The 14,021-nt window shown below is 37.8% G+C and overlaps 1 protein-coding gene across 22 annotated transcripts in view; it reads right to left on the bottom strand.

The window, feature by feature from the left end:
- LMO7 (LIM domain 7) overlaps nucleotides 1-14,021 on the bottom strand; it is a 132,008-nt gene that overhangs the window by 18,218 nt on the left and 99,769 nt on the right. For 16 of the 22 annotated variants that reach the window (XM_048295607.1, XM_048295606.1, XM_048295601.1 and 13 more), the window contains 6 exons: nucleotides 13,032-13,355; nucleotides 10,023-10,137; nucleotides 4,412-4,573; nucleotides 2,847-3,031; nucleotides 2,116-2,176; nucleotides 1,052-1,108 (listed from right to left, as the gene is read on the bottom strand). In XM_048295607.1, the coding sequence (XP_048151564.1) occupies nucleotides 1,052-1,108; nucleotides 2,116-2,176; nucleotides 2,847-3,031; nucleotides 4,412-4,573; nucleotides 10,023-10,137; nucleotides 13,032-13,355 (904 nt within the window). Of the gene's footprint in view, nucleotides 1-857; nucleotides 900-1,051; nucleotides 1,109-2,115; nucleotides 2,177-2,846; nucleotides 3,032-4,411; nucleotides 4,574-10,022; nucleotides 10,138-13,031; nucleotides 13,356-14,021 lie in introns of all 22 variants that reach the window. The other 6 variants (XM_048295608.1, XM_048295619.1, XM_048295622.1 and 3 more) reach the window with 4 other exon arrangements.

The raw sequence follows: 14,021 nt of genomic DNA, 5'->3' as shown, positions 1-14,021 counted from the left end.
ACTAACAAGCTGTACTTTGTTCTCCCCATCAAGCACAAGTGAAATACCTCAAATATTGTTACAAAAATAATTAAAATAAAAACCAAATTTCTGCCAGCCATAAAATAAAAATCAAACAACAACAACAAAACCCCAACATCAACAAAGCAACCAACAACAGAATACCACCATATTGCTGATACAATATTGCAGATACAGCAGAAGTATTTAAAAGCAAACAGAACCACAAACACAGATATATGCTGTGGCACTTCACATATCGCTTCTGGCAAAAACCAGAAATCATCACCACTAAAAGCAAAATCCTGGCCCCACTCAAATCATTGGCAAAACTCAACTGAACTTCCAGTGGGCCAGAATTTCACTCTTTTAGGCTACAGCAAAACAGCAAGGCATACATAGCCCAAAGACAGCATAAGACATACAACATTAGCAGAAGTATGTGAGCTGTGACATGCAAAATGCTGAAAAGCAACCTACAAAACCAAAATTGAGTGCTTCATTTATTGCCTTTTTTTAAAAGAGCTAGCATATTAAATTCAAAATTTATATTGGTCTTCTTGGGATCTTGTGACATCACCACATAGTGGAAAACCAGCATATACCATTTTACATCAATTTACACAAAAGCACAGAGCTGCAACTCAAATCCAGAGTTAAATACTTCATCAACAGCTCTGAGATCTTCTCTAAAGCTCTGCTGGAATATTCGCAATTATTCTTGTTTTGTAGGTAGTAGCAAACCTGAACAGAGAGTGCCATCCTTCTTACTTCTACCCAGTGGAAAAAAAAGTATGAACAACACAGAAGAGATTTAAACAGCTATAGATAAAAGAGAACACACAAAGACCCATTACCACAAAGGTAGACCCATGAATTGTAAGAACAACCTGATGACCCTGGGAAAAGAAGGGAAATTAATTATGTTGCTTCATTGTAACTGCAGAAACAACACTGAAGAGGAGGAGCACCCAGCACCAGACTTGTTAGGGAGAGTGTGCAGCGGGAACAATTTCATGGAAGTACATGAAATGTTAGCTCTTTGATTTACCTTGTTCAAAAAATTGTGACCGTCTTTTTAAGTTTTTCAAAGAAATAGGTTCAGATGCTATTTGAAAAATACAAAAAATATAAAGAAGTCAATGAGGTGCCTTTTTTTCTAATGACTATAACCACTGGATAAGAAACTTCTGTTAGACCTCCCATATACTGCAACATCACTTCAGAAAAACAAAAAGCCCCTGAAACAAAAAGGAAAACCTTAGGAGGTTACATCACATACTAATTTTATTTCATTTTATCAGTAACAACATCCAACTATAAAAACAGCCCAAGTGCCAAACTTGGACTCAGATTCTCTCTGTCTAATTTAAGCATCCTTGTCTGGGATGCCAAATCAGAATGAGGAGCCTAATCACCATTCAAGGTCACAAGAAAACATCTCCAGAGGGCAAGTGATATCTTGGGGGAATTCTGCTATGAATTGCCATATATATTCAAGTTAAAATTAAATAGAAAGTTCCTACTTAAGGAACTTTCCATTAGGAAGTATACATACCTGGTTTCTCTCACTGCTGTCAAGTAAGGCTATAACTGCTCATAGCATCATATGCAATAATTCTTCATACCAGAATCAATATTGTTCTCCAGGAATAAAAGTAAAGTAGTAATATTGAAATCAGCCACTACTCCAAAAACCTCACAACTGAGTGAGGCAGCCAAAAATAGCAAAAAGTTGAGTACTTCACACTCTTCCTGGGCAGCAAAATAAATCAATACTCATACTGACTCAGTCTCCACACAGTGCAGTAGCAACTACCATAAATCATGTGCTTCCTTCTCTTTCACCCCTACCACACAGTAAATTTACAGCCACTAATGCAGAGACAGGGGGGTCCATTGCAAGTTTGTTGTCAGTTCTCAAACTGCCTAGCACATTGTGGAAGCAAACTACACCCAGTTTGGATGCAACAAGATCTCCGTGATATCTGTCCGGCTTTCAGTTCATTAAGGTCTCACTTCATCCACTGTAAAACGCTTGCAGTCATTACAGGTTTATTGTCTGTGCTTGTCACAAACCACACAATTAGCAGATGAAAAGCAACAGTGGTTTACCTCTTTGTTCATTAGAGCCCAGATCTCCTTGCATTCCGTTTATCAGTTTTGTTTCTGTATCCTGAAATAAATAAATAAATAAATGTCTTAGGCTCATTAGATTTGTGGAAGCTTATCCAACTACACATCTTTCCTGACAGGAAATCTATATCATGAAACACTTCATAATGTTTTTATAGAAAGATACAAAACAATCTAAAATTTCCTTAGTGTATCTTATAATAAAGCAACTGCAGGCATTTGAGGGAATCATTAACCAGATGTGAACTGCTGTAGAAATAAAAACCATTAGTTTCCAAGAAAATGCCAGAAGCCAAGATCTTCCTATTTCAGCTCCTCAGCAGGCAGGTTTTTATTTACAAGTAATTTGAAAGCCCATATTCTCCTGTTCCTTGGGGCTGCAACTTCCATTTAGGCTAATAATGCAGGTCAAAGTCTTCTCTGGAGAGTAAACACTCTATATGTTTTAGTCAAAAAATAGTCTGCATATGTTTTAATATTTATCATTCACCAGTGTTCACTCATGAATAGACAGTAGCAAGGCTTTAAAACATCTTATTTACCTTAATACATACATAGCTACATCTCCATATTTCAGATGCAGGGTCCTATACTTGTATTGCTTAAGGAACATAAGATTTACAAGTTCTTTTCTCCATCCTCCCACTATCAAGACATTACATTTTTTCTTCCTCCCCCCAAATCCCATGAACCTTCAAAAACATACTCACAGAACTTTGAAGGCTGCTGGAGAAATCTCTTTTTGTGGATACGGTGGAAACATTTGAAACTTTTTCTCCTGAAGTTGCATCAATCCATTTATTTTCAGATGTACCTATAATGTTGGTACCCATACTGGTGAGATTGAGGATTTTATGCCTTACATGTGGCAGGGAAGGCAGGTCTTTGCCCCAGTCTTTTTGGTATGTGGAGGATCAAGAAATTAATATAGATAGTAATGTCAAAGAACAGAACAAGAGCTAGTGAAAACACATTAAAATAACACAAAACCACACATAACAGAAGAGGGAGACACACAAATCAGGTGGAATTTGTGAAGACAGGAAAAAGGGCATTTATAGCAGACCGCCTTCCCCAAAAATGCAAGTGTTAGTCATAAGCCAGGTAAAAGTTTGCCAGATGCTTTGCTGATATGCACTACAGCAGCTGAACACTAAAGAGCAGTTAGCGTCCATTGGAAACTATTTCATTAGCGTTAGTAAGGATTGAGAAAATTCTGCCAACTTTACCCACTCGAGGCACAATGAGACTCATACACTATATCCAGGGAAGGGTCATTTTCACGTCCATGCTCATCAGGAAGCACAAAGACAGGGAAGAAAAGGAAGTCTAAACTAAACTAGCAAACTGATGAGGCAAAGACAAACAATGCTCTTCTCACACACTCCATCATTTCTCCCTGTCCTACCCTTACTATTGAAAATTTTATTCAATTAGTTCTTTGCCACTAATCTTACTCTTCAGTTGTATTAGGTCCTATAAAGTGATTTGTTTCTTGTCTCTTCATCACCACACTGTTTTTTCCCCAGTTTGCTAGTAACTTATTCTACCTACCTTCCCACTAAAACAATGTTTTGTATTTATACTGTGAAGGAAGTCACTGGTCACAGTTCCAACTCTGCAAAAATTATCCTACAACTTTGAAAGGGTTTCCTGATTAAACCCATGGCAAGTCTAGAGATGCTACAAGGCTGTCAGCCAGGATGGAAACCCTCACTACCCAGAATGGGTAGTACCATCCGGGAGAGATTACAGTACCACAGTATTTGGGTCAATGGCCAGAATCATAACACACAGGCACTACATCACCCACAAGCTCATCTTCACTTGAAATGCTCCCTGAAGAAAGGAACACAAGATCCTCCTTTCCTGAAGAAAGAGCTGGAGATTGAGAGAGGGGGTCTTTAAAAATTACTATCCTCTACAGACCAGATCCTTTTCATTCTTGTGGTATGGCAGGAAAGAAAATGTTAGATTCCCTTTTGTGATGGTTGCACACTTTTTTACCTGACCATCCTCTCAGAAACAGGCCAGAGCACAAGAGTGAGGTCAGTAGTTCAGTGTTTTGCAGATTTTCTTGTCAAGACATTTCTAATGCACAAGCAGTTAAAAAGCCAAGTTGTGTTAAAATGCAACAGACATGCTGGCAAACTACTTAGCTTAGATATGTATTACTTCCGTAAGGGTAATAAGGACTCTCAGCTGTCAGGTACAGCAGAGACAAAGCTTATTTGCCTTACAGAGCATACAGTATCTGCCTGACAAAACAACTCACCATTCTTTCCATATCGTCTGACATCCATGACTAGGTTTCCAGTTTCTAGTGCTCTGCTGATGGCCTCTTCCCACTGACTGTAGTCCATATGAGAAACCTTTGTGCCGTTGACAGCAATGATCTCATCATCTACATGCAGTTGACAAAGTGCTGCAGGGCTGCCTGCAGAAAACAGAAGAAAACTGTAATTATGTCTCCGTTAATATTTTTCTTTTTATCACAGTTGTCATTGGAAGAGGGTGGATTAGGGAATCATTCAAAGAAATGCTTAATGGTGGATATTTAGAAACTCCCAGAGATATTCACTACACTGTAACATAAGCTCAGTAACCTCCGTATCAAAGTAGCTTTTCAATTTAGAACTTACGGGAACAATAAAGAAAGCAGTCTTCCGAACTTGTAAGTCTTCAGATTCTGGCTAGCTCATTTAATAAACAACCTCTGGGTTCAGTCTTCCCTTCACTAACTCACCTTTATAATCTGTGAGACAGAGATAGAGGCAGCACCAAAACATCTGTATCCAACAATTAGCTGAAATTCAGCCAATGTTTGGGTAATCCTCTTATTTGTTTAAAAAAAAAAAAAAAAAACAACAGCCTGCACTTTGTTCATTCCAGTAGAAGATGGCTTTCTCATATTCTCATTTACATTTTCTGAGTTCTGCTGACAAGAGCATGCTGCTTTACTGCTTTGCTAGAATAGTTTGTTAGCTCTGAATTGATTGGTAATTGGACTCAAGATATTGCTGGGTACTGTCCCTTTAGACTTCTCTGGATTATACTTATTTTATCTATTAAGAGCAAATTTTATGGCAGGTTGGACTTTGAATCTACTGATATTTTGCAAGACAGGCTGCACTTTATACTTTTTTTCATCGCTACACATTGGCAGGCAGTCTCACTAGACTAGTGACAGAGAACATAGAGGACCAGTTCATAAACTTTTTCTCTTTTTAATTCAGAAAATGGATGAGCTGAGAAACTCAGACTATCCAAGCAAGATTTTAAGGATTACATATGAATGGTTCTTCCATTAAGAATTATTCCCTTAGCAGAATAGAAAATAGAAAAGCCAAGTAAAAATATAGTTAAGGATTGCACAATAAACCCTCACGTTAATAAAACAAGTTTGAATTACACAGTGGAAGTATTTTCCAAAGTAAGTAGTGAAATCCACACATCTTTCTTAAAATGTACCAAGAACAATGCTCTATTACATTATTAGAAACAAATGTGGACAAGTATGACAGAAAAATTTAGACACCATATGCTTCATCCCGAGTTTTTTCTGACTCATTACTAAAATGCTGCTGTAAGTCTGGCTCATCCACTAAGGATTCAGATGGCTTCACACATGAAAAAGTTAAGAAATTAAGAAATGTTCTTCTTCCTAGTACGGCACCAAATAACGATTCATCACAGTTCACTAAAAAGCTACACTAGCTACTCTGCTAGAAGAACATCGCTCCATATTATATTTTTCTGCATTAGTCTTAAAATATGGACTAAAAACTTCATTTGCTGTTACAAGTAAAATTTTCAAAACACGCCGATTGCTTTTAAGCAGTATTGTAGAAGAAAAGGTAAGGTTTTCACTGGAGGAAGAAACATGGACAATAGTTAAACTGGAAAAAACAAGCATCTCTAGGAGCCTGATATAATTTGACCACATCTGGACTAAGCCTTATGCTCATGGGACAAGGAATGCTCATAATTTCTGTCTTGAGTTGTGACAGAGTAAGCCCCCAGTAACCAAAAAAAGGTCATGTTCATGTTACTCAAATAATTTGCCAGGGAGAAGACCCAGCTCAGAGGTGTGAACAGTATACCTCAGCTCAGTTTTAGGAAAGGAAGGGAGTTTAAGATTGCACCGTTTTTCCTATACTATTACTAGAAAGGCATATTCAGACCATACCCCAACCATACAGATTGAATGAATAGCAGCAGTCTCTAGATTGCACATGTAGACCTAAAATAGCCAGAGCAACTTATACTGCTCCATTTTTGGTGTGTAACTTTGCCAGCAGCTCTTTCTCCAGTCTCTGGACAAAAAGACTTCTCAAGAGTGCAAACCAGGCTGCCTATAGTGGGCTTCTGCTCCGATTCACCTCCAGAGAAGCCCACAGAGACTGGTCAGAAATTCAGGTGCCAAAAGTTGTATGCTACGAGTTGTTTTTCTCTATCCAGCTCCTACAAGGCTATAGGAATTAACAATAATTTCTTTATATTCCTATAGCGGATTTAGTTTTCATTATATAAAATATGTAATGTTTTTATGTTTTTCATAGGTTTCCCTGAATGTAAAAAGGTAAAAGACTTTTCTTTCTTACTAGTCCCCAGTAAAAACAAACCTAACCAAATTCCACATGTACTTAGTTATCTCTAACCTATCCCCATCTGCTGTTATTCCAAAAGATAAACACTATCTCAGTGATAGAAAAAAAATTAAAACTTGAAGGATGTGGGTCAAATTTACTTTGTCCTTCATGACTGCAAGTGTTTGATCAGAGACATGCACTCCTATATCAACACAATCTCAAGAAAATTATTGCAAAGGGAAAGTGAAAGGGAAAGGACTGAAACAATAAAGATTATATGGCACTGGGGAAGTCAGCAGAACAATATCTAGATCAATGACTTTAAGGCTTTCTGTTTGCCTAATTTTTAGTGTAAAGGTTGAAAACTCCTGTAAAAAATGAGCACTATCTTTTTTTATATGTGGTAAATGGGTCTCAATGAAATGTGAGTTACATGCTTAACTCTTACTTAGCTTTTTGAGAACACTCATAAGAAGTTAATTCTGTCTACCAAGTAGTTTTCTTAGCAGTTTAAGGAATAGCATATGTAGAATACAGAGACATTTATAAGTAGTAAAAAAGATAAATGCTGGGTATCATCTCAAGCAAATCATACAGCTAATTAAGAAGACAAGACAATCAGAGAAAGTATTCCTGGAAGCTTTTTCTGGGCTCAAGAAAGAGAAAAAGGTGACTAGAACCTTGGTTTGGACTTGCCAAGCCTAAATCACGCTTCACCAACCTGGTTATCTTCAACGATGAATTGACTAGATCTCTGTGGATGAGGGAAGAGAGGTGCATACAATCCACCTTGTCTTTAATAAGACCGTTGACATGATATTCCACAGTATCCTGGTATCAAAATTGGGATGGTATTGTCCGCAGGGCAGAACGACCAGATGCGTAAAAAACTGGCTGGGCTATCAGGCTCTGTGGGAAGTGATTAATGGCTCTTTCTCAGCCTGCAGGCTGCTTACAAGTGGATCTCATCAGGGATCTATCCTGGGACCTACCCTCTCTAATTTGTTCACCAATAAGCAGGAGAAGGAGACAAAACACACCCTCATCAAGCTTTCAAACCTTGTCAAAAGGCAGAGGGTGGCCAATACACTGGTAGGCAAGGCTGCTGTTGAGAGCACGAATCTGACATTCAACAAAGCCAAACACAGAGTCCTGCTCCTGAAAAGGACTAAGCCCAGTGATGGTACAGGCTGGTTACTGATGGGCTGGAGAGCAAGGCTGGGGCAACCCTGGTAGTGGTAGGGCTGTATGAACAATAACATGACCAACAGATCAAGACAAGTGACCCATTCCACTCACTCAACACTTCTTATGCCACATGGACAATCCTGTGTCGAGTTTTGGTGTTTCTCTGTAAGAGAAATGTCAATAATCTGGGGCAAGTTAAAGGGTAAGGTAATGAGATGGTCAGGACTGGAGCAACTGACCTCTGAGGAAAGGCTGAGGAGCATGGGCTTGTTCAGCCTGGAGAAGAGAGGCTGCAGGAGAACTTAACAGGAGCCCCCTCCAGTACACATCAGGAGGTCACTGAGAAGGGCAAGCCTGCTCTTTACTGAAATTTATCGCAGGAAAACACAGAACAGTGTTTATAAACTGGGACAAAGATCGGTCTGACTGGATACGTCGGGAAAATTTTCTCTGAGAGGATAATGCCCAGAGAGGCTGTGCAGTTTCCATCCCCAGAGGGTCTCAAACCCACATGGGTAAAAGTCCTAGGCCACTCGGCCTGAATTCCATCTTGACATTTTTTTGAGTGGTGTTTTGCTCTAGGTGATCTTCCAAGATTTCTTCCAACCTGAATTATCCTATGACTTACCCTTAAAAATAGCAAATACAACATTCCCAAGTGCCTAGATGAAAGCATATACTACTCTTTCAATGGGTCATTCACCTCTTTCATCCTTAATTTCTTTAAAAGGAGCTACAGCTATCGAATAAGGATACAAAATGAGCCACTTGTTGGAAGAAAAAAGTGTTGAACATAGGCTAGAAACGAGAACACCGAGATACAGCTCGTTCTCAGTTCAATCTATCCTTTGTGCTCTTCCCTGTGAGAATGGAAATAAAGCCTAACCAAGACAATAGCCACAAGGTCTTCACCTTCTCCTTGGGGACAGAGCCCCCAAGGACTTCTGTGGACTTTTGTGAATGACCAGCAGGAACATTCACGACGCTCAGATTTCTCCTTTCCTGCTGGCAATGCAAATGCACAGATCCCTGCCTCCAAGGAGGGAAATTAAACCAGAAGCCTAGCAGCAGGGAAAGCAAAGCGAAAGTTATTCTTCAGGCAAAGTGAATATTAACAGTTACAGAATCACAGAATGGATCAGGTTGGAAGGAACCACAGTGGTTCATCTGGTCCATCCTCCCTGCTCAAGTAGGGTTATCCTAAAGCAAATCTAATTACGAAGAGTACCCAGATATAGTGAAGAAAGGCCTCTTCACTTCTTGAATTTGAAAAAGAAAAAACAAATTCAAGACTGCTCATTAAGTGTTGTTAAATGGTATTTTTTCCTCTCTGGAAAGCATAATACAGGGCTAACTAAATTAAAAGTTTCCAGTTATTTCTCCTTTCTCAGGATGATCTTGTGTTAGGAGGAAAGAAGGGTGCAATTAAATATTCCTCAAGTATTATTGGCAATGGGAAAGACCATTGTTTAGAAAACAAGCATTATATGTGATTTGCTTGGGTTTTTGTTGCCTTTATTCTTTTTTTAGAAAATTGAGCTCGTTCTCTGCAGAAGACTATTAAAGGTTAGAAATAAACTTTATATATGTGTCATCTCAAGACAAAAATGTTTGCTTTCCCTCAGTATTAAAACAACTGAAAAAAACTGCACTGAAAATCAAATTAGAAGTTGCAACTACTTAAAAATATTAGCTGTCTCCAAAATTCAACATGACTAAGAAAGGAGAAATTGGAAAAAGAGTATTAACTCCTAAGTTCCCTCTGCATATGTTTACAAACCATGTGAAGTGAAATCTTTTAAACTTAGATGAAAGAAACAATCTGTATGTGTATGTGCCCATAAATACTGTTCTGCAAGGGGCTTGGTGAACAAATAAGGTTTACACCTTCCTCAATTAGGCAAATGCATTTTCATATTTCTAAAGTCAACCTGTTTCAATAGATGAGGATTCACTGAAATACATTAGCAAACTAAATACCGATTTTTCAGTTCTATACATGATGTTTTAAAATGTTTGCACCATTCTTAGCAGCAAATGCCTGAATTTAGAAGCCTCTGCAAACTGAACATAAGAAGAAAAATTTTTTTATATATACATATTTACCTTCCTCAACTGTCTGTACAGTGGCTCCTGAAGAACTCCAATTTGTTGTAAACCCAAAGCTGCGACTGTGGCCAGGTCTCTGGTTTATACTGATTCTCATTTCACTGTACTGTTCCTGAAAAATAAAACATGACACTACAGTATCTGGTATCACAAGAATCTAAATGAGGGAAAGTTTATCCTCTAAATAAGTGAGGCTGCTCACAATGTGCACTTTAATCATCTATTATTAGCATCACAGACAAAGGAAACAGTATTGAAGTCAGTTAACTAACTCATTTGCTTTTTATTCAAACAGGTGTGCTTTCAGTTTACGTTTATATTTTCCTTACATGTATATTTCACTCTGCATTTCTATTATTTTAAATGTTCTCTAACACAATGCTAAAAAATTTAAGAACTTGGAGGAAATTAAACCCCTAAATGATTCTTCATGTATTGTCTTGGGAATTTGTGACATGTACTGCCTCCTGAGAGAGCATCAGAGATGTGAAAAAGCTAGATAACAGTAATCAATCTTTTTTTTTTCTTGTACATCTTACCATGAGCATCATCAGTTTCCTTTAGGCTCAACTCTGCAACTAGGTTTAATCGGGTTAAATCTTTTTGATTTTGTGTGAAATACTGCCAGCTTCCTATGGATTTTGTAATGGAGGCCTTAGGTAATAAAACTAATCCCAAAATTAGCTAAATGCAGATCTTTGGCTTTAATGGACTTTCAAGATGCTTTTGGAATCTGAATCAAAATCTAACATCACCATTTTAAACAACAAGAATATCTGAATGGGAAAACATGTTGTAACACTTGCTTTCAATCCCACACTACATTATGAGCATGTGTTGCATACATTAACATTCTAATGTGAATTCATTAAAAACAATTAAAATACCCAAATGCATGCTATGCACTTCTTTAGCATGACATTGACACCAATATAAAAGGAAAGAAAAATGACAGATTCTTCTGTCAAACAGTGATAAATATATTCCAGCAAAATGTGCATGGAAGGGACCCTGCACGTTTTTACACATGCATTAAATGTACACCTACGTTTCAGTTCCCTAGTGAACCAGCCTTCCTGAAGAGTGGGATTCATTTTCCCTAACTTAAAATATTTAAAAGTCTAGAAATCTATGCCAATTCCTCCAAGCTTCTATGTTGGTAAGACGCAACAGGCAGCTACAGTGAGCACTGCACAAGCAGATGCAGCCAGCCGGAGTCTCAGGGAGGTGCAGCCAGAGGTGCCCTCAGCAGCACCTGAGCACTGGACACAGAAGAAAACAACATTGCATGACATCGTCCCAAGGGATCGCCTCATGTTACAGGAATGTTCCTGGGAAAACACTCCCCTTTACAGCCCAGGGTAGAAGTTAAGTCTTTTCTTCACAACACAGCTACTGGCTTGCAAACACTCCCACACAACCCCAGTCCTTAGGTGAGTATATTAAAAGTGAATCTACTAAACAGGTTAGCACACTGGGCTAGAGAACATACAAACCTTTATAGTTTGAGTGTGTTCCTGGAAATTGCTACCGGTCTTAATTTTTTTTTTTCCACCATCACAACATGACTCTTCAAACGTATCTCTCGTCAGAGGAGTAATGTGACTTTGTACACTCAACTTTATCATTTTTATAGGTCTAAAACAGTGCTCCCCAGGCCTGGCATTATGGCCCTGATGACTAGTGAACTACATCAATCTCTCTGGCAACGATTTACAAACACATCAAATGCAACTTGCATTCTTTAACTTATAGCTTGTTAAGCTATAACACAATCAAGATATTTTTTTAACTTTAAAAAAAAACTTAAAATAGCCCCTCCATATTACTCACTTCTAGGAGGAATTTATAATATCATAACTAACAACAGGGGAAAAAAGATATATGGACCTAGTACATGCTATTCGCATTTGCCTTGCTTAAAGAAATGCTAAGAATTCATATCTAATCTATCAGCTTTCACTGATAAAACCAGAAATTCCTCTATTTTTGCTACAACACAGAAAAAAAGATCATGATCTCTTTCCTTACACAACAATCACAATTTCAAAAAATTAGGATAAATTAATTAAAATGGCCAAGAGGTATCAGAGGTATTGAATTGCAATGTATTTCTTTTCCACAAGTGATTAGGAAGAAGAATGTTTGGAAGCGAATGAATTTCTAAAAAGGCGGCATGGGAAGTGATTTCATAAATCAGCATCCAAGGTCTTACGACCTTCACCCAAGCAACTGGCACAATTAAGTTTTACAGCAGGATCAGGAATGCAAATCTTTCAAGGGTTATGAACTGCATCATCAGATAGTACAGAAAGGTATCAAAAATTAAAGCTATTGTTGGTGAAACATGCAATCAATTGGAGGAAACGGCACTTAAGACATATATTTCAAAAAGAACACTGAAAGACCCAACCCTTTATCCAATAAGCACATGCACAAAGAGATGGCGATTTCCTTCAAAACTATTGAGAATATTAATTAGATTCAAGCAAATAGCTAAAAAAAAAAAAATAGGGCTCAAGCTGCAACAGATGGAAAAAAGGATAGTGTGATACTGATGTTTATGGCCAGCCTTTGAAAAGGTGATCTTTATTTTCCACCAACCACCAGCTTAGAAGTGCAAATGAATGCTACAGCAGCTCAGATAATTCATCTAACTGTCACACCTGATTGTATGCACAATTGTATGTGCTAATTTGGAGAATAACAAAAAACTTTGAAATTTTGCAAGCATTAAATGATATGTAGAATAACTATTTTGAATTAGGCTGATAAATAAAATTAAACACAAGACAAAATGGGTAGGGAAAAATTCATCAAAAGAGTAAATTTTTTCCCCCCAAATATTCTCTTTCCCCAAAATTAAATCAAAGGAAATAGCAGGTCTCTGAGCTGTCCTCTTACTACCAGAAAAATATTTGCATTAGATGCAATTTTAGTTAATTTCACCTTTATTCTGCTGTGGCATTCAGTTACACCAAGTAATCACATTATTTCCACACTTACCATGGATTTGGAATCCTTAGGCTCTGTTGGACTCGCAATTTCTGCAGAAGATGCAAGTGAAAGAGAATCAGGAGGAATGTCATAGTCTGGCTTAGGAATACTGCTTCCAGCCTCTTGGTCTTGGGACTTTAAAGGTAATGGCAAACTAGGAGGAGGTGTTGACTGAACACCATTTTCCTCCTCTTCCTCCTCACCTCTGCTTCTGAATGCACCAGTGGAGAGAGGGTGTGCAGTGTCTGGTTGTGAAAAGGAAATGCTGGTGAACAAAGTTTGAGTTCTTTTAGCTTTTTCTACTTCTCCATTGTATTTCTGAGCATCATCCATCTAGGACAAAAATGACAGTTTGGTAAATATGTGCTTTAAAAAAAAGAAATCCTTAAATTGTTCAGTGATCTTTATATTTAACAAAACCACCTTCCCCTTTAGCAAATTCTGGTTCCTGTACCCATTGCTACCTACTTAGAGAAACATATTTTTTTCTCTTGAAATGCTTGCAGAACAAATAGTCCAGACTTCTTAAGATAAACTTGTTAAAGTCATCTGCTCAGAATTATTTGCATCCTTACTATTTTTTAAACTGAAACTAATAAGGATTTAGGCGAAAACTATGAAAATTATCACAGTAATGTGGCAGGGGGGAATCAATTTCATTGTTTTGGTGCTTTATAGGGTAGACAAATTTTAGGCTAGCATAAAATTTCAATTTCAACAAAGTCAGCAGAGCAGAGGAGACTTATCACCTGAAAAATTTATCTTTAACACTTCATTATGTTAACCTGGCTCCAAGGACAATTACCAATTACCTCCAAGGACAATTTTTTTTTTTATAAGGCACACTAAGGAGACTTACTACAAGTAATAAAAGGAATATTGGAATATTTTACCAAATATAGTTACCAGCTTTAATTCCAGGAGTGAGTTTAAGCACAGAAACACACGTAAACATCTAAGCCACGACAGAACTGCCTGCTCTATTAACACAGCCTTCAT

The sequence above is a fragment of the Corvus hawaiiensis genome, chromosome 2, assembly GCF_020740725.1.
Source record: "Corvus hawaiiensis isolate bCorHaw1 chromosome 2, bCorHaw1.pri.cur, whole genome shotgun sequence".
In the NCBI taxonomy this organism is placed as follows: domain Eukaryota; kingdom Metazoa; phylum Chordata; class Aves; order Passeriformes; family Corvidae; genus Corvus; species Corvus hawaiiensis.
The sequence above is the reverse complement of the archived record's forward strand: the minus strand, read 5'-3'. Positions and strand labels throughout refer to the sequence as shown.